The following is a 26,379-nucleotide window of genomic DNA, read 5'->3' as shown; positions in this document are numbered from 1 at the left end:
AAAATTAGGTAATTTATTGTGATTACACAATTAAAATTTTAATTTAATTACCTTCAATCAACTCTATGTTTGAATTCATATCAATATATTTGTGAAATTAAAATTTTGATATTAATCTCAACTTCATTGCATTTTGTTGATTAACTTAAATATTTAAGGAATGTCAATTCAATAAAAAAGATGGAAACATTTTAACAAACTGTAACATTTTAACAAACTACCATAAATTGATTACAACAATTAGAAAACTAAATGGACTATTTGATTAAATTAAAAATTAGTTGGATTGTAATTTCAACAAACCTATTATCTAGAGGCGATTTGTCTATATTTTCTCACTTGCATAATGTTATTTTGGTTATTAAATTAAGCTTGATTAAATTAACATAACAAATCTTTTGATATAGAGGCGGTAGGTTCATCAATTTTTAACCCAATAATTATTACAGAATGACTAAAATAAATATTTTGAAAGTATATAAATCACGTAAAAAAAATAAAAATAAAAGTTTAGTAATTTAAAAGTAGACTAAAATAAATAGAAGAAAAACCTAAAACTAGATTCATTGTAATTTTTCATTAGAAAACACTATAGTTGGTAAACGCGTTAATTGTTATTTTCTGTTTTCGATACTTCGTATTTCCAATTGTTATTTGCACTTATTTACATGTTCATGGGTTGCATGCATATCACATTCATAAAAACCAATTTATCGAAATGTAGCGTATACTTAAAAAAGGTTGAAAATGAGCATTGTAATTAAATAAACTAAGACAAATTGTTTTACGAAAACTAAGACTATTTGGTAAATTAAATATACGAAATTCGTGTATTGAATTTAGAATATGAATTTTAAAAACAAAAAAGTTATTTGCGCGTAACGATTAGTTGAAAAATGTTGAAAATGAACGTCGTATGTAAAGAAATTAAGGCAAATTGTTTTACGAAAACTACGACGATTTGGAAAATTAAATATACAAAATTTATGTATTGAATTTATAATATGAATTAATATATATATATATATATATATATATATATATATATATATATATATATATATATATATATATATATATATATATATATATATATATATATATATATATATATATATATATATATATATATATATATATATCAAATTTCTTAACACTACCTACATAACTTTTCCTCCAAACACATCTATCTTATCATAATATTATCATAACCCTACCCACATAACCCTTCTCCCAAACACATTATTATTACACTTCCTCCATAACTTTTCCCTCAAACACATCTTATCATAATCCTAGGTTTATCATAACCCTAACTAACCCCCATAACCTAACCCTTCTCCAAACGGCCCCTAAAGGTTCTTTCGTCACGCAACTGAAAGAGAAATGTCAGACTTCATTACCTCAATTGCAGAACATTTTTACACTTTTGCAAGGGAAAACAGCTGTTTGTCCACTTAAATGTTTTCCAATAAGCAGCGAACAAAATTGGCGTGTGTAGCATGACCACCCTGCATCAAGATAAATCCAGCAATCTGATCTATATCCTTAAGAAAAGAAGAGAAAAGAAACCCTCCAAAGAATTAAATAACAAACCAAAATTTCTTCTTTCTTGAGCTTCCCAAGCATACACTCTCAATCAAGACACGCCAGAGTATAACTTCTTTCAAAAGGGATGATGAACCAAAAGAGCATAGAACACTTAATAAAACTTGGAGAAATTTTCAAATTACACCCCTGATATTTGGGGTTAAATCAATTTAAAATCAGAACTAATAAATGTAATGGTAATTCATGGCTTTGATAATCATCAATACCTTCAAATCAAAGTCAATTTACACCCCTAATAAATAGCTTCCTCTCTCTTTCAACTCAAATAATCATCAACACCTTCCTCTTATAAAGCAGGCATCGACATGAATGAGGAATAATAAAAGACATGCACATATGAAACAACAGAACAAGTTTAGATTGTGCTCCAAATAATTTTTTCTATATTCGTGGGTGTTTGGACTAGTTTGTGTACACCTCGACTAATCTCACAAGCAACCTGCCTAACCCTACGACATTTAGATACCAAGAAACTTGTAGGAAATTAATTCCTAAGTAGGCGGTTACCATGGACTGAATCCATGACTTCTTAGTTAGTTATTGAGACTATATTCCCTTTTTACCACTAGGTCAGCCCATGATGTTTGATTGTGCTCCAAATAATTCTTATCATCTGATTGGAACTGTAATCATATCAAACAACCACATGCTAGAGAAGCAGATCACAAAGAACTTACCTTGTAAACCACCAAGTGTGCCACTGGAATCCCTTGACTGCCCAACCGTGCAAAAAGTGACAGATCGCCAATTAAATCTAAAACCTTGTGACGACAAGGTTCATCATGAAAACGCAAGGGGGGATTGATCCAACCTTTGCTGACACTGAAGTAGATAGGAAAATGGGGACCTGATTAACTTCGATTTATTTTAATTTAGAAAGTTTTTTCTATTAATAAAATAAACACATATATATATTTCCTTAGAACTCAAAGAACACAGTAGTACAATCTATAGAACAAATCAAGTTCAGTCATATATATTTCTAAAATACATCAGTCACTTACAACTTAACTTACATGAAACTAATACATGATTCAAACCAAACCAGTCAATTTTTTATTTTTTGCAAAGAAAACGAGCCTCTTTATTAATAATATTAAAACTCAGAATACAAGAGAATTTTGTAAAGAGCAAAATAAAAAGACCAAAGGATCAAGAGGTGCATCCAAACATCTTAACGAGGTTGATATTCTACAGCGCCTTTGTTGTGTCCAAGATTACAAACCAAGGGACACAACATAGTCAACAAATCAAAACATACAGAAAAAAAAAACAGCATAACCATCAACAAAACAGTCAACATAGAGTACAAAACTCGAAACAAAGGCTTGGGACAAGGGTGACTCAAAAATTAACTAAAGGGAAGATGCAAGGACTAGGGAACTTCTGCTAGCGGGCTGGGAGTGGAAAGGCAAGCCAATTCAAACAAAAACCAAACTAGTCAAAGTTGCCATTGTCTTTTCACAAACAACTTGGCAACTCTCTAATACTTTTCCATCGTAGCGTTCACATTAAACATTTGATAAGAAAATATGTTCTTAATGAAATGACTATTTTCTTGAACCAAAAATGAAACTTAATGATTGCCCAACAGACAACTACACAAGAGAGAAAGCAAAAAAAGAAAAAAAAAATCAAGGTATTCCAAATTAAACATGTATCCTGAAAAGATCACCAGGAGAGGCTTGAGAAGAGCACCAAAAGAGGAGGCCTTTAATCAAGCAGACACTAAACGATCTGGCCAAAGAAGAAGATACATATATTTATTTCCAAGCAAGACTCCAAAAAAAACACCCAAAGATGCTAAAAACTACTTAACAAAACCTCTAGTTGCTGCAGTCGAACGCTGAATATAGAGAGAGCATGAAAATCCACAATCCTCCAAACCTCATAAATTTTGATCCAAAAACTTCTAAGGAAAGTGGAAATCTATCAACAGAAAGCCTAATGAGAGAAAATGAACCATGAAAGTCTGGATAAGAAAGAGGCTCACTAATGTAACTCCAAAATAATGTAGGAAGGAGAGCAAAAATCCTAGCTTAAAACGAAAAGATACTTTGACTGATAAAGATAAGACTTCAAACACAAGCATCTTTTGGGGTGATCACTTCAACTTGTAAAGAACCATAGAATGATCTTAACTAGAAACATAGAAGAAAGAATGGACTACAACTATACAAAATAGAACCTATAGGATAGTTACAAAAGGATCTAATATTCTCTTATTTCTAACTGGAGAGCTCATTTACAATTCACCTTTTGAGGTCGGAGTCCATTAAGCTCTTTTTAAAACAAGAAACAAAAATATTTATTGAAAGAATAAAAGAGACTAATGCTTTGAAGTACTAAAAGAACAATTAAGAAGAAATTCAAAAGGAATAAGTAACAATTCAAATAATGTAAGGCCTCCATGAAAAGAACCAAAAATAATAATCCAGACAAAACACCAAAATCAAAACCAAGAATGTTCAGCTTTGAGCAAACTAGACTAGAAAAGGGGACCGCCAAGGAACTGAAGAACAAAGATCTTGGAAAATGACAAAATGCTCAACCACGCTAAACACCAAACCACCAAAATAAAAGGCACTATAGCTTCCAAAAAAGACTTCAACTTTTAAACTTCGAACTTCAAAATGAAACTGCTGTGAAGCACAAATACTCCATGTGAGGAAAAGAATCCGTATCACATACGTATCTCATACCGATACTTCTATATACTTCTTAAATAGTGTTTCCAACGCGCAAGGTGCATCTTAAGGTGACAAGTCTCTTAGTCGTCTCAAGACGAGAGGGGACGAAAAGGCATCCCCGAGTGAAACAAGGCGCAATTAATAAAATAATAAAATTATCATTACCTAAAACTATTGTACGCAAAAGAAAAGGAGTATTTAATTTTCAAAACACAAAAATATTAACCTAAGGCATGTAACATTTAAGTAAACTTAGACTTACACCATCAGAAAAAACTTACATATTTGTGCCACAAGAGTGAGCCTATGACAATTAAAAAAGACATGCTTTAAATAATGCCAATTGTTTCTTAATAGACTTCTATTCTTCAACCCCAAAGATAAAAAAAAATTGATTAACAAGTGATACTACCAAGACATTGACTGGAAAGGAGAGATAATGCGTGCAGCATGTAAGATTAGTGTCATGCTTCGACATTATTGAAGGTGCATTTTCATAACTTCAGACTCTTCATCTTCTTCTTTTTCCTCTTAATTTCATAACATTAGACTTTACATCTTCTTACTCTTATTTTCATAAATTCAGACTTTTCGTCTTCTTTTTCCTCTTAATCTTTAGACTTTTCATCTTCTTTTTTTTCCTCCAATCTTTTGACTTTTCATCTTTTTCTAACTCTTATTTTCTTAAGTTCCAACTTTTCTTCTTCTTTTCCCTCTTAACCTTTCTCAACTCTTCTAATTTTTCTTCTTCGTTACTAATACTTTTCACTTTTCTTCTTTTCTTCTAAATCTCCTCCCTTGTATCTTCTTTCTTATTCTTCACCATTTTCTATCTTCCTAATCCTCCAAATCTTCTCTTCCTTTTATGATTTTTCTGCTCTCAAGTCCCAACTCCTTTATTTCTCAGTTACAAAAGATACTAAAAAGAACAAGAGCAGAAAAAAAACAATGACAGGGGCTTGCCTGCCTGTATGCTGAAATCGCAACATGGCGATAAAAGGTGCAACGTGGCGAGCGCCTGGTTGAAGGTGCTTTCCCTAGCTGCCTTCAAGGTGCAATGAGCGAAGGTCGCCTCGCCTCTCGCCTGAGGGGCGCGCTTGGGGTCGCCCTGAAAACAGTGTTCTCAGATACGTATTTGATGCACAATTTAGCATATCTGTTTTTGCGCTGAACACACAATTCAACGTTTCAATTTTTATGCTGACCTCTTTCTAAAGAAAAAAAAATAAGCAACTCATCTAATGTTTCCCAACTCAAAACTAAACAACCTATTTAAAATGTTCATTCCGTCGCCCAAAGGACAAATAAATAAAAGACCTTAGAATCATTTGATCGTCATCATCACATTTGAGCCACCAGCTTAAACTATTAGTGTTATATAAAATATAACGATTAGTGTTATATAATTAAATTTTCCTTCAACGACCAGCTTAAACTTTTGGGTGAATTGGTGGTTTAATATGGTATCGGAGCAAGTGGTCCGAGGAGGTCTTATGTTCAAGCCCCTGCATTGTCGTTTCCTTCCCAATTAAAAAATTAATTTCCACTTGTTGGGTCTTTTAAATATTTCAAGCTCACAAGTGAGAGACAGTGTTAATGATATATTTGCCTTCAACCACTAGCTTAAGTTTTTGGGTGAATTGGTGGTTTAATAATAGCCCTTTTGAATATCTTAAACAATTTAATGAAGAAGTTCTTTGTCTATCTTCATATTTTTCTCCCTCTTCTCTGATAAATTTATGTCTTTTTTCTATTGCATTTTATTTATTATTGTACTTCCATAATTTTTATGTTTTTCCTATTGTACTTCAATGTTTGTATTGTATTTCGTTCCATTGTCATTAATTTGACATTTTTTTTAAATTTTTCATGGATTTAGTGAGTTACATTTACCTATATCCTTGATTTTTTAAAGAAAAATAAACATATCAGTATCTTAGTATTTTAGAAATTGATGTATCGTCGTATCTTATTGTACTTGTATCTCGTATTTGTATCTATATATGTGTTTCATAGTCAAACCAAAAAAGATCACAAGCCCCAAAGCCTCGAAAGTACCAAAAGAACTACATATTGTGAGAGAAATATTACAGACTACTGAAACACAATTTGATCCTAATTGGTGAGCGATTGAGGCATGATTTCTTTCATCCGTAGTTCACCAACCTCAATCAAAGAACGAAAGTAGGGAACAATTGTAAGGTACCAAACTCTTGATGTCGTTGATTGCAAAACTGATGTAATAGAATTCGGATAATTTAGTAAATTCAAATTAATCTTGGTTAATCCTGAATTAATTACATTTTAGTTTCCTAATTAGTTTTTAGTTTCCTATTAGTTATCCTTTTAGGATCCTATCTTACATTTAATTCTCTATAAATAGAGGGTTCTTCCCTTGTAAAATAACTTTTGATTAATAATAAAAAGTTTGATTTGATTCTTTGAGAAAGTTCTCCTTTTATCTCTATAGGCTACATCAAAAACTTCAGCTGAATTTCTTCTATCATCAACCAACTAATGAATTTCAAATGCTTTTGAAAGAAGTCTTCAATAGGAAATTCATTGATATCTTTTTTTCTGGAAACAAGTCTATTAATATAATTGTTGAAAATAATTGTATTAAGGCTATTTGTGTAATCTTTATACGCTCGTTTATTTCCTTTTTTGTCAAAGGCCCATTATGGCCTATAAATGTTCCATCCCCTTGTATTCTTTTAATAATAAGAAAAACATACAAAAGAGTCATATCATGATTTTTTCTCCCTGAACTAGGGTTTTTCGCGTATACCCAGTATTATTCTTTCTTCTTTTTTAATTAATTTTATATGGTATTAGAGCCATGGATGGAAAAACCCTAGTCATCATGGAAGAAGAAGCACAAGAAGAAAACACAAATATAACAACCATCGCTGCTGCTGGACTGTTTGTCGGAATTGCCACCACCTTCGTTCAAGCTGTTGTCGACAAGTATCTTTGGCGTCGTTTCTATCAATGACCAGCCTAGTTCTGCCGACAACCAAACCCCATGCAAGCAGATTCCCTTTTTCGTTGACAACCAGCCCTTCTCTGGCGACCCACTTCTCACCGGCAGGCCTTCTGTTGATTACATATCCTTTGAAAGCTGTGATTCCGACTTATGCCCATCACAGTCATCACTCATTCATCCCAACTGAACCGACAAATTTCTCTAACCTGGCAACCGAGTATTATCCTGAAGTAAAGAGTAGTGAATGTTCTGCCCATCACAAGGGTATATTTATTTGTGGCACATCACCAGACACAATGGGTTAATTTGATAAAAGTGCTACTAGCAGAGATTTGGTTTGAACGAAACCAACGTATTTTCCATGATAAGAAAAGGGATTGGGTTGACATAGTAGAAGCTTCTAAAAGAAATGCAGCTGCCTGATGTTCTTCGAATGCTGAATTTAAAGATTATTCAATTCAGGACATCTGCCTCAACTGGACGGCCTTCATTTGAAGAAAATCAAGACTGTTATGTTCCAGATTGATATATCAGATTTTGCTTTTTGTAGTGTTGCTGGAATTATTTTGTATTCCTACATTTGTTTTAGATATTTTCAATTTCGCATCTGTCAACTGTTAGGAAGTGTTTATTGCTACTTATTGCTACTTTTGATCTTAGCATGACCTGAATATCTTTCATTTTTTCGAATATGATGAGGGTGCTATGGGGTTTAGTTAAGATGTTCGGGTGCACCTACTGATCCTCTCTATCTCTCTCTCCCTTTTCTAGGCTTCTCTATTATTCTCAATTCTCTTGTACTTTGAGTATTATTATTAATAAAGAAACTTGCCTCCTTTTCAAAAGGAAACATCAAGGGCCAGGATGGTGTTTCCCCGGCCATGATTCAACAACTAGCAAGCCTCCAAATGGATTTCCAGCAACAAATGGATGTTGAAGAATTTCAGTTTCACAAAGGAAATATACATTTGACCTATTGAAGGACACATGTATAACTGGATGTCATCCAGCCGATACCCCTACGGAGTTCAATGTAAAACTAGAAAGTTATATTGATAAAGAAAAGTATTAGGGGTTAGTGGGAAAATTGATTTGTTTATCCCATACTAGACCGATATTTCCTACGCAATTATATAGTAGTCAGTTTAAGCAGGCTTCGTATAAAGAACACATGGAAGCTATGAACCATATTATGAGATATCTGAAAACTACTTCAAGAAGAGGTTTGATGTTTAGGACGACAAGCAAAAGATGCATTGTGGCCTATACTGACTCAACTTCCATGTTTACTTCATGATACTGTACCGACTCAGCAAAAGATGCATTGAGGCCTATACTGGACAGGATCAGTGACTGACAGAAAGTTTACTTCGGGATACTGTACCTTTGTATGGGGCAACTTTGTAATTTGGAGGAGTAAGAAGCAAGGATTGTTGCTGGGAGTAGTGTTGAAGCTAAATACCGAGCTATAAGTTTAGGAATTTGTGAAGATATTTGGTTACAAAAGATCCTATCTGACCTTCATTAGGATGGTGAATTACCCATGAAGCTATTCTATGATAACAAAATCGCTATCAGCATAGCTAATAACCTCGTTCAACATGACAGAACTAAACATGTAGAGATTGACAGACACTTTGTTGAGGAGAAACTTGACAATGGTAGGATTTATATTCCATACATTCCATCAAATCAACAAATTACTGATGATCTGACTAAAGTGTTACTCAACCAGAATTTCAACTCATGCATTAGCAAGTTGGGTCTAATTATCATCTATGCCCCAACTTGAGAGGGAGTGTTGAAAATAATTGTACTAAGGGTATTTATGTAATCTCGCTTGTTTATTTCCTTTTCTGTCAAGGCCCATTATGGCCTATAAATATTTCATCCCTTGTGTTCTTTTGATAATAAGAAAAACATACAAAAGACTCATCGTGGTTTTTTCTCTCTAAACTAGGGTTTCCACGTATACACGTTATTCTTTCTTCTTCTTTACTTAATTTTTATAATATTGAATGAGATTGATGTGTAAGGTACAAAGAAAATAACAATTGAATCATTAAGTCCCCAAATCCAAGAACAAAAAACTTGGGATCAGTAGGTATAACCAGGCATCAAACTATGTTGACACTGCTATAGCACCTCATCGTCATCTTAATACAAAATATCCATCATTGTAGTGCAGGAAGCAAACCAAAGAGACAATACAAATTAACAAAAAACAACGAAACAACAGGCAACAAAACAACAAACCAACAGTCAAAAGAACATAACTTCTCAATCGAAGATATAAGAACAAAACAACAAACCTGCAAACTAAAGCATTTTCTATTGAGCCTCCTTTAATGAGTCCCATATTACGCATTTGCTCTACCTGAAATGAAGTAAATAACGCCCTTGTTTATGCAGTATGTATGCAATAAATTTTCTAAAGAAATACTCAGTATTAAAGACCCTTAAAGTATTTGAGACTAGGCAACTTGCTCCGGTGCATCTCAAAAGTTGAAAATATTGTTTCAATATTTAATGCGATACAGCAAGAATAGATAATCCTGACTTTCCTTTTTCTTCATTTCTTCTTTTCTTCTTTCTTTATTTTCCTATTCCTTTACCTCTCTTTTGGGGAGAGGTCAGTCCCTAAACTTTGAAATTTGTGTCTATTTGGTCACTAGACTATGAGGTTCCACCGTCAGCAACCTGCTTTGGCCCAGCTGGACACTTTGATACCAAATTGGTGTAGCTTGAAGACTGAAAAAGAGAACTCTCCAAGAATCTAACTCATAATCTTTATTAAAATGTAAGATGTTCCATACATGAAGGGGTGGACTCCCTATTTATAGGGAAATATTACACAAAAGGGGAGTAAAAGGAATTAACCAGGATTTACCCAAAGAGTAAACTAATTCTCCTTACATCTCCCTATATCGATTACCTAACAACATTTTCTTCGAACTTTTTTCAACATTTTCTCATTTTGAGCCAAATAAGGATTTCACACACTGGACTGAATTGTCCCAGTAGTCAATAAAATGTGTCTGAATAAGTTCCTTGTATATATTACATATCTCCGAACTCTAAATTTAAAATTGAATGCTGTTGAAGGAAAATTAAGGTTTTATGAATTATTAGTATTTTCCATTATTATTTTCCTTTTTGGTACTTTCCATTTATAAATTTTCCTTTAGTGATTTCTTCGAGGTCTATATATTCCCTGCGTAAAAGATCATAACGTACTCTAAACTATTATGTTTTGTTCAATAATATAGAAATTTCACAAATGGGAAAACATCCATAGATTTTTCAGAGAGATACTCGAGAATGATTTTTAGGCTTGCTCAAGAGAGTGAGTGCGACCAAATGGAAAAGACTGTAGATCCCATCAGCGTAGACTCAAATAAGACAATCCATCAGGTGATTGAAATTCAAATGGTTTGCAAACCATTGGCAGTGGTGGAATTGTCCGGCTTCGGCTCCTCTTCTTCTTTACTTCCATTCTTCTCCTTCAGTAAAGTGCATAAATTCTTAACCCACCCCCAAAAGAAAAATCCTTGTTCCACAAGCTTTTGTCTTAATTTAGTCACCAGGTTGGTCTTCGTATAACATTCTAAAGACCCACCCCCAAGTCCCCCCCCCCCCCCCCCACCACCCCAATAGTATACCGTAAATAGATGTGCCAACATGTCTGCTACAGCTTACAGGCCAACAATCATTTAGCTAATAACCACTTCTTGTATGATGAAATATCGACAGATTCACCAAACAAAATTATTCAATAACAAACTTACACCAACCTCCTCATAAATGCAAAAGGTTCTTGATGGGGCTATTTGCTCAGCATAGAACTTGTTGTCCAAAGGGGCAGTAAAAAACCACTGGCAGCCAATTTCAGGCACCTAGCACGTAAGAAAATATTCATAAATCACTCAATACCAATGGATAATAAGAGATTTAACCGATAGTATGAAAGTAATTGCCATATGCTAGTTCTACCTAACTTCTCATCGGTAAACCTGCGGCCAAAAACATTTGGCAAAAAGAAATAACAGTAATCCCAATCTCTGACTTACTTTTAATAAATGGAAATCCATTTTTAAGTAACACAAGACTTCGGACTAATTCAAAGAAGTATAGATGACGATTGGCATAGGCTCCTTCAGAAATTGGCAGTACAACTTCCATATGCAAAATAGTAATAATTTCTAAACTTCATCATTTTTTAATGATCTTTCTTAATCTCAGTGAGGCTCTTAGTGGTCATGTCAAAGAATCAAACATAGTGCAGAAATAAGTTTCCTGGAGAACGACTCTTGTCATATGATGCTAACAGAACAGAGAAATTGTCACATAAATAAATAAATAAAAAGGAGCCACATTTTCAAGTCACCTCGCATGCAGTAAATAACCATTCTTTAAAATATATTTGTACCTGAGGAAAGTTGATTCCGTAAGTTATACGAACTGCTGTGGCTGGAAAAGCAATAAGAAAACAGTCATTCCTCCACACATGGACAGGTTGATTTACATGTGGTGCCATTTTTTCACAGAAGTTGCCACACTGGTCTATAGCCAACTTAAGACCAATCTCCTCTATTGCATCCACCCATTTACCCGCAGATCCATCAAAAATTGGAACCTGAATATATATTTCAGCAACATTCTTCAACTAAGGGTATGACACAAAATTGATATTCAAGGTAAAAAAATAATAGCTCGAGTTTATTGTACATGAAGACTAACTTCCCACACAAAAATTAGAAAATTGGTATTTAAATTAGGGTGGAATGTGACCAGTTTTTAGATAACAAAACCAAGTACTAAACCATTCTTCAACTAAAGGTATGTCACAAAATTGATATTCAAGCTAAAAAAATAGTTCCTCAAGTTTATTATACATGGAGACTAACTTTCCACACAGAAACTAGAAAACTGGTATTTAAATTAGGGGGTTTGCAAAAATAGCAAAAAAAATTATGATAATAGGGCTACATTTTCTAAATTGCAAAAGTAGCAAATTTAAAATTGGATAGCCCTCTGATAGCCCTTGGATAACCGTCTGATATATCTAATTACTTATCATATTTGTCATATTTGCAATATGCAAAAAAGAGGTGCAATGGACTGCGTTTTTTGTAAAAATTTTTGTCATCTGATGCAATTTTCCTTTAAATTAGGGGGAAAACATGCCAACTTTTGGATAACAGACCAAGTACTAAACTATCAATCCAAAAGGAATGTACAAGAAACAACCAATGCCTAGGGATTAAAGCTTCCAAGGCTAGAAAATTAAGAAGTGTTCCACTTTCAAGCCAGCAAAATTAATCATATGAGAGAGAGAGAGCAACAAATACAAATCAACTAAATTATAATCTATAGGTGAAGGCCCAACGAATGGAGCCTAACCTACTTAAAACTTCCTTGGGAATAGTTCCATATAATCTTCCTGATCTTCCTAAGTCTAAGATACCAAATGAAAGAGGGGCGTTCCAAGAATTATATATTGTAACTGAGCTTCAGAAAATCAGCCTACAACCTCTTTGTTCACCAAAAGTCGTTCAAAAATCAGTCGCTCAAATGTTTCTCACCATACTTTGATTCAATTTAATAAAAGAACTTCTCAATATTCAAGAAGATGATTCTTCTTTTAATTAATTGGAATAGGGTACAAGACTAAGCTTAAATAGAGATTACAAGGAAAAACAAATTTGGAAGGAAAAAATATACAAGGAAACAATTACCAATTAAGAGCTAATTACAAATAAGGAAATAAAATATAAAAAAGACAGCTATCAATTATAATTTGACATCACTTCGGAGAGGATATTTTCCAAAGTGATGGGAACCGATCTCGTAATCAATCAAGTAAGATTGCTTTATTGATCATAGAACTCTAATACAGAAAGTAACACTCCTCTCCTTGTTTTTCTTTCTCTCAAGAATGAACGAAGGAATACTTTTCATAAAACTTCACTATCTATTCGTTCAGGCTAAGGCTAAGGTACTATTTAAGCTTTTCCTTCTAACTAACTTTTATAACAGACTCTATTAACAAACTTATCTATTTGCTGACTTTCTTTCCTCTTCCGCTGTATTGCTTAATGATAGGGGGTCTATCATTACACCCCTTCTCCAAATTCACCTTGTCCTCATAGTAAAACTCGGGGAATCGTCGTTGGATCTGCTCATAGTCTTCCCATGTTGCTTCATTCCTAGGTAGCCCTTTCCATTTGATGAAATGCATCCCATCCTGCAACTTTATTCTTTAGATAGCCATAGGCTTCTTCAGGGACTGCACGTCATTCGTAGTTCTCAGTCATGTAGGGCATTTCTACCGACTCTACTTGGCGTTCTCCCAACATCTTTTTGAGCTATGAAACATGGAATACAGGGTGGACGGATGCTGTCTCCGGTAGTTCCTGCTTATAGGCTACTGAACCAATTCTTTCCAGGATTTTATAGCGCCCAAAAAACTTAGGGGACAGTTTCTCATTCCTTCTTTTTCGCAATTAAACTTGCCTGTGGGGTCTTATTTTTAATAGGACCATATCTCCCACCACGTATTCTACTTCTCTTCGCTTTTGATCTGCACTGCTCTTCATCTTTTCTTGAGCGATACTCCTCTACTGTTGATTCTTGCCGAATTCTTAAGAACTAGCCGCATATGGATCCTTCTCTCATAGATCGAAATCGTACAAGTAGTCGTTCCTTTAAGTTTGACCAATTCGTGAATTTTTCCCGTTCTTCTTGCGCTCTGTACCAATTCAGTGTCGGCCCTTCAAAACTGATCGTCGCAACAATCTTCTTCTCGAAATCTGTCAATTTGTGAATTTGAAAATATCTATCCGCCCGAAAAAGCCACGCATCTGGGTTGTTGCCATTGAAGATCGGCATTTCTATTTTTTTGAATTTATTCAGATCGCTACTCTTCTCTTTGTCTTCCTTTTCGCTAAATTTTGGTTCATCGATCAGTTCTGCTACCTTTGTTTTCATTTTACTAGTTGATCCTTCTGATTCTTGAGTCGACAATTGCTCCTTCGTCATGCCTTCAATGTATTTCAGAATTAGTTGTTGTTGCTGATTCTTCTCATTCTGCAGATCGACCTTATCCATATGTTTTGTGATCTTTGCTTTGAGTTTCGACAATCGTTGCAACTCTATTTTGATGTTCATAATTTCTTGTTCAACAGCTTCAAATCTCTCCTTGACCTTCCTTGCAATTTTCCGCTGCTTGCCCAGGATGAACAGTCTCTGATACCAATATGATGGGACCCGATCTTGTAATCAATCAAGTAAGATTGCTTTATTGATCATAGAACTCTAATGCAGAAACTAACTTCCCTCTCCTTGTTATTCTATCTCTCAAGAATGAACAAAGGAATACTTTTCATAAAATTTCACTATCTATTCCTTCAGGCTAAGGTACTATTTAAGCTTTTTCCTCTAACTAACTTTTATAACAGACTCTGTTAACAAACTTATCTATTTGCTGACTTTCTTTCCTCTTCTGCTGTATTGCTTAATGATAGGGGTCTATCATACCAATTAAGAGCTAATTACAAATAAGGAAATAAAATACAAAAAAGACAGCTATCAATGATAATTTGACATTACTTTGGAGAGGATATTTACCATTCATATCTGGTGAATGAATGTTTTCCATTCCCCATTTTGATAAGTAAATGCTCAAAAAATTTGTTGCTCAATCCTTAGGAGAGGATATCTGATATTTGATTATTTGTCGACACAAAAGGAGTACAAATCAAACCACTGTCCAGCTTCTCTTTTATAAAGTGTCTATCCATTTCTATGTGCTTGGTACTATCATGTTGAATTGGATTTATGAGCGATACTATTAACAGACTTGTTATCACCATAAATTTCATAGTTCCTTCCCATGGAAAACTTAAGCCTTCCAGGATAACTTTTATTCGGGAGTAATTCACAAATGCCCAAGGCCATTGCTCGAATTTCTGCTACTAAACTTGATCTCACAACTACATTTTGCTTTTTACTCCATGTAACCAAATTCCCACCCAGGAAAGTACAATAGCCAGAAGTCGATTTTCTATCATCAATTGAACTTGCATAATCCACGTTTGTATAAACTACTAAATTGAGTTTCTCGTCTTTCTTAAATAATACTCTCCCAACGGAGTTCTTCAAATAATGAGGTATCTGAGACACTGCTTCAAGGTGAACTTCCTTTGGATTATGCATGAATTGACTTACCACTCCAATAGCATAAGCAATATATGGTCTTGTTGAGAGAGATATATTAGTTTGTCAACTAACCTTTGGTATGTTTCCTTATTTACTGGAAGACTCTCTTCGGCTGCACATAATCTATGATTTTCATCAATTGTGTTCCCATTGGTTTGCTACTAAACCTTCCTGTTTCAAAAAGTAAGTCAATTATGTATTTCAATTGTGATAAGAAAATGCCCTGTTTAGAATAGGCAACTTCGATTCTAAGGAAATATTTCAACTTTCCAAGTTCTTCCACTAATTGGGTTTCCATATTGGTGGTAAAAATTCTGACAAGGAAGCCCGGTTTTTGATTGAAGAGAAGCTTAAAAGGAAGGAGGAGAAGTGGAGAGGTGCCTCCCTTTCCAAAGGTGGCAGACATATGCTTGCTCAATCTGTCCTTAATACCATCCCCTGCTACTTTTCTCTCTCTCTTTTTTCTTGAGATGGAGATAAGCCTTTTTATTAATCTTTAATAAATGAGACTAAAGCTCAAAGTACAAGAATGTTATATTAGGAGCAAGAGAAAAGAGAATAATTCAGTCAACAACTACAACAAAAGCTAAACTTAGGCAACAAAGGAGATGACAAGCTAAAAAACGAATTCTAAACAGAAAATAATCAAGCTAAACAGAAGCTAAACAGAACCACAGTAGAAATCTAAATACAAAGCATAACGAAAAATCTCTCTCATAAGGAATCCATTGGAATCTAAAAACATGCAAGAAGATGCAACCGGCTGCCTTGTAACTGTCTTGCCATAGTAATCCAAAATCCAGAGGAAGCTTGAAAAAGTCTTTCGAAACATCAGCGTCAGCATAGAGGCTGCACTTGCCACCCACAAAGAGAAATTCAAGAAAGACTGAATTTGTGTTAGACCTCCAATTGTGTTGCAATATAGTAGAAGAAAGAAGAAAGATAGTGCACTGTGTTATTGAGGGTGAGGGTGATCAGTTAGTGAAGGAGAAAGAGAAAGTTAGTGAGGGGAAGTTACAGTTAGTTAGATGATAGGAGCAATTAAATAGAAGGGGAGTGGGAAAGAGAGAGGTGATCAGTTTGTGGGTAGTTTCTCTGAACTCTTCCTTGAGAGAGAAGATAGGCAGAGAGGGTAATGTTAGTTTTTTACTTTCGTGTTCTTAGTTTTCTGTATGTTTTAATTCAGAATTGTTTGTTCAACAATTCTACTTTATAATCTTTGAAGTATTTACAATCAAAATTAGAACACAACTACTTGGTGTTCTATCAAGTTGGTCCAACATCCGGGAGAAATACATTTAAAGGCCGAAGAATCAAATTAGATTAAGTCCACAATCAGCAACTATTGACTTTAAATGATCTGGTATTTCACAAGATTGAAACAGGGCATTGAGATCTGTTTCTAAAGGCTCAAAATGTTTGTCTCTCAAGCACAGTTGACCTACCTAAATGCTCCACTTCCACAATACCGACGCTGAAAGGAGAGTCGAAAGAAGACTCGCCCTTCTTGCTGGAGTGATTGAGAGGAGTTTTGCTCGAAGAGCCCCTAAAAAATTTAACCTTCGAGTTAGGCATAGATAACTAAGAGTACTTAAACTGGGTAGAGTGAGGATGATGAGAAATTGACTTAGAAAGAGGAGTGGGGCTTGAATTTAGGTGCAACTAACTACCAATAAATCTAAATTAGCCTCTAAGGCTGCTGGAATGAATTGATAGATTGAAAATGAGCACATTTTCCATCTAAAAAATCAAGTACTTGAGCTCCCTGTTCCAAAGCTTCAAGCCCGATTTGGCCCCCTTTAAAACTAGGTAAAGCACAGCTTCGAAGAAGCAGAATTTGATTCGTCTCGACAGAGTGATGACTCGTCAACAGCTCCATTCATGGTCAAGCTCCTTTGATCCTTCTTCCAATCCGAAAGATGTACTTAAGAGAGAGTTCTGCCACGTCTATAACCTCCTCCACAGTCGGGGTTGGAACGTCGCTTAGCTCATCCTCTCCTTCCCACATCTTTCAACAATAGAAAGCCTTTCAACAAGCTTAGAAAGAGCAACTTCCCTTCCTCGCATTCCTAGAGCAAGAAATTCGAGGGGAAACTGGCTCCCGCAGCGTGGTTCCCTTTGTACGTTGTGTACACTTTTCGATGTGAGATTTAACATAGAATGAACAAAAGGACATGCTAAGAAGAACTTTTAGTTGAAGAAGTGGAAAGTTCATTCCCAGTCGACCTTTTTTATGCTAAAGGCAAGATGCCCTTCTGAAGGACTCTAATTTAATAGGATGGGCTTTTTTCTTCGACTTGGCATTTGTGTACCGACTAGGCAAAGGAAGGACGAAAGGGAGGGCTCACAAGTAAAGGATCTAGGGTTTCTTGGTACATGAAGGAACTTTTTAGATTGATCTTGGATATTCCATCCCCTCCGAGAAGAATGAATCTTCAATGACTCCATCTTTCAAAGCCTGGTTTACTCTCTACAAGTCAAATGGGTTTGAAAAATCCTCCATTGATAGACGACCCTCGGTTAATGGAAAAGGCTCCACTGTTTCAAAATCACCAAAGTGTAAGATTCCCTCGATTGAAATCTGTTATTTCTATTTTCACCGTGTGAAACCACATTGGTTTTTTTTTACTTGAATCTTTGGTTCGAAAACATTTAGTAGATTGAGCTTCAGTAGCGATATTTTCTAGACCTCCAAAATGATCTCCTACGACCTTGAACTCTATTGCTCCCGTAATCAAGAGGGAGTTTTATTTTAATCCATCCTCCGTAACCTCCAATAACTTATGGTCTGCTATATTTACTTTGACTCCTTTTCTCAAACTTTAGATGAAAAGAACCTACTTGTCATTACTTTTCTTTTCCAACAAACTCCTCTAGAGAACCTTCTGCCAATTTAATCAAAGCATTCTCTGCAAACAATGGATTAAATAATTTTTTTATTGAAAAAGATCCTCCAAGTTTTTTCTAATTTCCTTACCGTCATCAAACGAAAATAATCCATAGATTATTGAAGTAGAACTTCTGGATCTTTTATCACCCAATGTTGAGTTACACTCTGAATTTCTAAGGTCAGAGCAGAGGAAGAACTGCTCTATTTTACCAACTCCTAAATAGAGGATCCATTAAGCTCCACCATTTCAACATAATTTGCCCTTAGTGACTTAGAAGGAAGCTGCGAGGAGGTCTGGAGATGCTTTTTGTACAAATTCAAATAATTGTGCTTCATCAAGAAACTTTCCAACATTTTGTGAAAGGATTTCCAACCTTGTCAAGAGACACCCAACCAAATATGGATGAAGCATTTTCTTTGTTCCTCTTCTAAGCTACACACCTTATAACCCAACCAACTTTTGACATAAATTTTAAGAGCCTTGTACTTCCAAACACATCACAATCATTTCGAAGAAGAAAACCATTCTTAGGGCCATGCAAGAATTTTGAAATCTCCTTCTACAGCCGTCTAAGTTGAGTGTCTGATAACACCAAGATCTTCAAAGCTTCCACATCTTCAATATGGAAGTATTCTTTGTCGAACCAAATACAGTAAAGGGTGTTCACTACTTTGCAGCTTTCTACCTCCATTTTCTCCAAAAACCAAATTGCCACTTAAGAGGGATGGACGAGAAGAACAGGCTCTAGGGAGCTCACTGGAGAAGAAGGAGAGAACGTCGGAAGAGGAAAAACGGGTTGGAGTGTGGTTAAGGACAAAAGGAAGGAAGGGTGGGAAAGGAGAGAGAAGAGAGAAGAGAGAAGAGAGAAAATTTCCATTTCACCAGAAACAAGACAAGTAGTTCTAGAATGTTACAATAATGCTACCTTTTCTCTCTTCTTCAAGCTCTGAGCTATATATGATCAACCAATTGGAAAAGATCATAAGAGACTTTCTAGAATAGGGGTGCGCACAAGCCAATCTCCAACCATGTTAACTGAAGCTTGACTTCTTCCCCCATCTCGCTTGGTGGCCTTTGGCATTGGCTCTCTTCGTCAAAAGAACATTGCTCTCTTGATGAAGTGGCTTCGGAGGTATACTCAAGAGGAGAACAAGCTTTGGAGACTTATTACTAAAGCTATTTATGGGGTTGACAACTTTGGTTGGTTCTCTAAACAACCTAAGGAAAGAAGTCGAGAATATGGGTCACAGCCCACTATCATCAAGTTTGGAGATCAGTTTATTCTTCATACGGAGTATGTTGTCGGCAACGAGATGAGGTTAAAATTTTGGAAGGACAAATGGTGTGATTCTCAACCCCTGGCCTCAAGATTCCCTAGAATTTATGCTTTATCATCCAATAAGGTCATGATTGCTGACTGTTGGTGTACTGCCAACCAATCCTAGAATCTGGGGCTTAGAAGACGAGTTTTTGATAGAGAGCTGGGAGACATGGTGACTATCCCTAAGGTCTTGAACTCTTGAAGCCCTTTTGACATCCCAACCGTATTTAATGGAAGAATGATGCCACATAGAGCTTTATGATGAAGTCGGTTTTTCTGACTATTGCTAGAAGATCCTCTAGGCCTACCTTTCCTTTGGTTAGTATTGTGTGAAAATCCAAAATCCCTAAAAAGGTGAAATTCTTCCAATGGTCCCTTGCCTATAGGAGTCTAAACACGCATGACAAGCTCCAAAGGAAGCTTCAAAAGATGGCTTGTTCCCCCCTATATTTCCTGTTTACGTGGGAATGGTGATGATTCTCTAGATTACCTCTTTTTGCATTGCGATTTTGCTAAGAAAGTCTTAAACCGCCAATTCAACCCAAAAGCTTAAGTTAGTAAACGAACGTAAATTTAGTATAATATCTAACACTCCCCCTTACTTGTGGGCTTGAAATATGAAGAAAGGTCTAACAAGTGTAAATCAATATTAAATGGGGAGGAAAGAAAAACGTAGGGGCTCAAACCTGGGACAACCTACAGCAACCTACTCTCCTACCATCTTAAATCGCCAATTCAACCTAAAAGCTTAAACTAGTGAGTGAAGGTAAATTTAATATAATATCTAATAGAAAGGTTGGTCTCTTCTATTCAATATCTTCAAGATGACTGGTTGCCTTCCTAATAAAGTTGATGGTTGAATGATAGAAGGATCAGTTTGTCAAGGCCATGGTGGTAGAGACAAAATTTTATGGAAATGTGCCACCCGCTCCTTACTTTGGTGCTTATGGAATGAAAGAAATAGCATAATCGTTTACGATAAGAGTGCATCCTTTAATTTTTTTGGACAGTTGTTCTTCATGCAGCCTCTTGGTGGTGTACAAATTAAACCAAATTTCTTTTGTAATTATGGTCTTTCCATGATTTTTAACAATTGGAAGGCTCTTATTCATTAGCTTTTTTTTTTTTTTTGGGGGGGGGGGGGGGGGGGGTCTCAGCCCGGCCTTTAAGTTGTTTCTGTTTCTTTACATCCTTGTTCCCTAAATAAAAATTAAAAAAAAATAACTTTCCAAGTTCTTTAACTTCAAATTCACTAAGCAAACATTTTCTTAGCTGATCTCCTTCGTCACTATCATTTCTTGTGACAATAATATCATCAACATAAACAATTAGTGTCATAACTTACCCCACAACCAAATGTTTTATAAACAATGTATGATCTCATTGACTTTTGTAGCCCATCATCCTCATCCTCATGACTCAGGGAAATCTACCAAACCACCAAGCTCTAGGAGATTGTTTTAATCCATACAACGTCTTTTAATTTTACAAACCATATTTCCTGTTTGCTCATATCCAGGTGGAATCTCCATCTAAGCAGAGAAGCATTTTTTACATCATATTGTAACATGTCCCATCCACGATTTACTGCAACATACCACGTTCATCTTAGCAACAAATGCAAATGTTTCAAGGTAATCAACCCCGTAGGTTTGAGTATATCCCTTAGCGACCAACCGTTCTTTGTACCTTTTAGTGTTCCGTCTCCTTATACTTCACAATATATACCCATCGACAACCTACTGCTTTCTTGTCTATAGTCATTGTGACTAACTCCCATGTTTTTTTTTTCAAGGGTTCCATTTCATGATTCATTGCTTGTCTCCCTTCTTCATGTTGCACTGCTTCTGCATACGTCTTTGGAGTATTTAGATGAGTAAGACTAACCACAAAACTTCTATACTTACTTGAGAGTTTGTCATAGGATGCAAAGTGTGACAAAGGATATTGAGTACAATTTTGCCTTTCCTTCCTCAAAGGAATATGCAAATCCATATTTAACTCATCATTCATAGGTAGTATGATGTTAGATTCATCACTTACTGTTTTCTCATTAATTTCAATTCCAAAGGTATGTTCAGATTCTTGGACTTAGTTTGGTCATCGTTCCTTGAATAAACTGTAATGGGAGGGTTGGATGGCTCTGATGAGATGTTAATGGGAGTTAAAGGTGAAGATGGGTCGGAGGCAATGCCAATAGGTTTCAATAAAGTTGATGGCAAGAAAAGATGAAGGACGTGAGGTTTGGAATGGACAAATCCTTATCTTCCAATAGTATTTCCTCCTCTTGAAGATAAAAGTGAAGCAAAGAAGCTAGTATCTTCATAAAAAGGTAACATCGCCTATGACAAAGTTCCTTTTAGAAGGTGGATAAATATCCCTAGATCTTCTCAATGTTTGATGCATGGGATAAAGAACTTGTGGCCTAGATCTTCGAAAGAAAAGTGCACAAGTCATAAAAGAATATGGCCTATTTTCCTTTTAGCCACTTCATTCTGTTGTGGGGTTTCTACACAAGAAGATTCATGGATGACTCCTTGTTTCTGAAAGAAAAAAGTTAAGGTTTTATTGAAGTAATCTCAAGCACTGTCAAAACAAAATCATTTGGGTTGGACTCCAAATTGATTTTTTATCACATGGAAAAAGGTTTGAATGACAGAACTAACATCAGACTTTTGTTTCAAAAGATAAACCCATGAAACTCAAGTACAATCATCAATGAAAACAATAAACCAACGAAATTTAGAAACTTTTGTAACAATAGAAGGGCCCTAAACATCACTATAATTAAGAGAGGAAAGCAAGGATAATCTTTTGGTATTGCCATGAAAAGGTACACACTTGTGTTTAGCAAACTCACAAATATCACATTGAATCGACTCAAAATTGAGCTTTTGGAACAAATTAGGAAACAAAATTTAAATGATGGATGTCCTTGTCAGTAATGGATAACCAAAGTAGATTTGAAGAAAGTTGAGTTTGTGAGGTGAAGGAAACTTGAGCATCTTTCCTAACACTATTTGACCAGGGTCTTCAAGGTTAAGTCCATTTTTTTTCTTTAGCAAGTCCAATCATCTTCCCATTGCTTTGGTCCAAACCTACAAGAAGAATGAGAAAAAATTACTTTGCATCCCAAGTCTTTGATCAAATTCTTTACTGATATTACGTCAACAGTCAAACGTGGTATATGAAGCACATTCTTTAAAGTAATGTTTGAAAACAATTTGATGTCTCCTTGTCCAGCCACCGTTACTAAGGTTCCATCTGTTTTAGATATTTTCTTATTGCTTGAGCAGGGACTATAGGTTATAAATTTAGGACTACTATGTGTCATATGGTCAGTTACACCAGAGTCAATAATCCAAGCAGAGAGTTTAGCTTGAGAAGATTGACTAGGAGTCTTTTGCAAGGTTTCTAGGAGACTCCTTAACTTTTCAATCTCATTGGAGTTCAACTCTCCTCTTTCAAATGGCTCATCAATCCTTTCACTTTTCTGAGTTGTTGAAATATGAGCTAGTCCAGACTCTTTATTTATGTAACCTTCATTTGGCCCAAATTTTGGATTTAAATTTTGATAATTGGTAGGCTTGCCATGCAACTTCCAACATTTATCCTTGGTATGCCCCGGTTTTTGGCAATAAGAGCAAACCACTTGGTTCTTATTTCCTGATTTCCCTCCTTCCCAATTGTTAGATTCAACATGGGTGGCTTGATCATTCCTTTTGATACCTCCTACTTCATGGCTTTATTCCAGCATAATTCTGCAACGAGATTCTTCATTTCTGACTATGCCAGTAGTCTCATTGAGAGAGGAAAGATCTTTACTCAAAACTTGTATTCGAACAGCATCCATTCAACATTAAGACCTGCAAGAAACATGTAAATTCCATCTTTTTCAATCAATTTTTTAAAAAATATTCGGTATATTTTGTTTCAACACATTGGAAATGATCCAATTCTTGCCACGAGCTTTGAAGCATGGTTGAATATTTTGTCACTGTCCGACTCCCTTGTTTTGTTCCTAAAATACGAGTCTTGACGTCATATATTTGTGCAGCATCCTTCACTTTTGAATAAGTTTCCTTCATTCTTTCCCATATAGCTTTGGCAGTTGAAAGAAACATGCATGTATCACTAGTTGTAGGTGTCATCGAATTTCACAACCATGACATAATCATTGAGTTCTTTATCCCATGCATCAAACTTTGGGTCGCCCAATTTGGGTCCAGTCCCAGTTATATGATCCAACTTTTCTTTGCCTTTTAGAAAAGTACGAACAAGTTGAGACCATTTGAGATAATTTTTTCCATCCAACTGATAACTAGGATGAATATTTTGAATATCTCCCATGGCTGTACTTTTATTGGTTTCCTCCAGCAGAGCTTCTTTGGTGACTTTGGTAGAGTCTGACATAATGTTGGTTTGACGGCTAGGTCATAATGCAAAGAAAAAAAGGTGACAAAGAAAGAAATACCCCCCGAATGGGATGTGCAACACAAGTGAAAAAGAAGTTGAAGCCTCCAATAAAAAAATGGGCACTGTGTTCAATGGGTGTGAAGAAAATGTTCGCAGATGAGGAGTAGACCTGATTGACAATGAAGGCCAACTAGAAAAAGGAAAAAAAAAAAAGCCTCAAGGCTCTTATACCATCTCAATATTCAAGAAGATCATTTTTTCCAAAGCCCATACAATGGCATAACAGACCTGAGCTTAGTCATTAATAAAAGAACTATAGCCTTAACAATGTCTTTTTCAAGATGGAATCTACATACCTATTTTTAGTAATAGAAAATTTGCATTGGTGAATGAAATAAAGAGAATCTATATACTCATTTAGTGAGCAAAGAGAGGATCCTTTGCCTAGTATTGCTGACACCAGACCCCATTCAATAGGTAGTTGGACTTTTGGACCAATTAACTAAATGGTCGCCTCATTTCAATTTCTCCCCATTCCTAATAAAGCTATTGTAGAGTTTCTGGAAGTTCACCACCTCATTATCCCTTAGTTGTTACCTGTTATCATGGAGAAGCTTAGGAGAGATTTCCTGGAGAAGTATGGAGGGTGGGGCTTCCCGCTTAATCAAGTGGGAAATGGTGTTTAGACCAATTAGCCTCATTATCCCGCTTAATCAGTTTGCCAATGTGATTTGGGATTTTTTTTTTTTTCGTTCTTTCTTTTTTGAAATTTTGACGCTCAATTGGCTCAAAACCAAACTGTTGGTTTATAATGGAGAACGTACTTTTCCACCCTCCCCTCGGTTATGGCCACCCATACAGGGGTCTTAACTAGAGAGAGAGGAGAATTTTAAATGATGTTGAGAGGTCGTAGAAAGTGCCCTTCTTATATGGTTAATTGGTTTTCGGAGGCACCTTTTGGTGGGCTGCTTTTGCTTACCCCTTCTTCAGTATTTCACTTTTCTTGGTGAAAGCTGGTTCTTTAAATATTCGTAACATAAGTACGTACAAATATATATAACCAAATGATAATAGAACTGAACAGGTTATCGTGTTTCCGGCATTCAGGGAAATCAATCAATATGGGACAAGCTAGATTTTCGCAAATACGATGATAAAATGAACTCACTGCCCTGGTCACACGTACCTCGACTTCACTGTCTTTGGCATCTTCATTCGTTATCTCGATCCTACAATTGTCAACCCCCATGGCCTCCATGGCAGAAAGCAAATGCTCAACAGTTCGAATTTTAAACCCATCCTTAGAAAGCGTGGTGCAAAGAGGCGAGTCTTCGGCATAATCGATCGATGCAGGAATGAAGTTGGATTTGAAATCAAAATACCTCCCTCTGCCAGCAAACTCGGGACATAACTTCACTTTCGAAACCTTCCCAGAATGCAGAGATATCCCACTCAGCTCCAGACATCCCGCCAAGGTTTGCTGAAGCCTACCCGTCTAAACAACAAAAAGAAGCAAAGCAGCAACCAAGAATGATCACACACAGTGAGTATGAAAACTACCTTCCATTCAATTGTTTTCAGTAGTTTTTTTGTTGTCAGAGAAGCGCCATTTCTATGGCGAGAGAGAAAGAGAGAGAGAGTACCGGAGACCAAGATATTGACCTTGAGGATTTGAGGGCGTGGAAGGCAGTAGGAATGATCATTGACCAGTGGCGACGGTAACGGCCAAACAGGAAGGGGAAATGGGAAGAACGGCCGAGAAAGGTGTGTGGTAGGTAGGGAAGTTCCCACGTTAATGTTACGTCCCCTTTGAAATCAAATGGAAAATACAGAATAGGGTCCCTTTATTTTAAAACATTCTGTGTCGATGTTTTTAGATACGACGGTTGTTTGGGAGAATCAAATGGACAAGGAGAAGAGAAGATTATGAAAATGAAATGATTATAAATCCTTGATTGCTATGGTATGTTTATATTGTTTGAGGAAAGAAACAAGCAACAAAATTACGCGAGATTATATAAACTTTGTTTAGGGCAAAGAATAAGTGGAAAGGAATATGACATTATTATTATTTTTTAAATTAATACAAATGTATTTTTAAAAAAATTCATATTGTAAATTCAATATACAAATATTTGTATCTTATTTACCAAAATTTGAATTTTTTTTATTGAAAAACATATTTCATTAGATTTCGTAAATACGATGTCAATTTTCAATATTTTGTACGCAAATTTTTTGTGC

At 35.5% G+C, this 26,379-nt stretch overlaps 1 protein-coding gene across 6 annotated transcripts; it reads right to left on the bottom strand.

Annotated features, from left to right (window-relative positions):
* Positions 1 to 1,132: 1,132 nt before the first annotated feature.
* LOC103493448 (probable UDP-3-O-acyl-N-acetylglucosamine deacetylase 1, mitochondrial) lies at positions 1,133 to 26,070 on the bottom strand. 6 transcript variants are annotated; one of them, XM_051091423.1, is made up of 7 exons: positions 25,798 to 26,070; positions 25,322 to 25,630; positions 11,717 to 11,923; positions 11,076 to 11,183; positions 9,600 to 9,664; positions 2,289 to 2,433; positions 1,133 to 1,547 (listed from the first exon to the last, which is right to left on the bottom strand). In XM_051091423.1, the coding sequence occupies exons 2-7, from the start codon at positions 25,391 to 25,393 to the stop codon at positions 1,458 to 1,460; spliced, it is 687 nt and encodes a 228-aa protein (XP_050947380.1). In that variant the 5' UTR covers positions 25,394 to 25,630; positions 25,798 to 26,070; the 3' UTR covers positions 1,133 to 1,457. The 6 variants fall into 6 exon arrangements, 4 of the variants coding, with proteins under 4 accessions (XP_050947380.1, XP_008452401.2, XP_008452402.2 ...); XM_008454179.3 differs by having other exon boundaries at positions 1,134 to 1,547; positions 25,779 to 26,068; XM_008454180.3 differs by having other exon boundaries at positions 1,134 to 1,547; positions 11,082 to 11,183; positions 25,779 to 26,067.
* Positions 26,071 to 26,379: the final 309 nt, after the last annotated feature.

The sequence above is a fragment of the Cucumis melo genome, chromosome 10, assembly GCF_025177605.1.
Source record: "Cucumis melo cultivar AY chromosome 10, USDA_Cmelo_AY_1.0, whole genome shotgun sequence".
Taxonomy (NCBI): Eukaryota; Viridiplantae; Streptophyta; class Magnoliopsida; order Cucurbitales; family Cucurbitaceae; genus Cucumis; species Cucumis melo.
The sequence above is the reverse complement of the archived record's forward strand: the minus strand, read 5'-3'. Positions and strand labels throughout refer to the sequence as shown.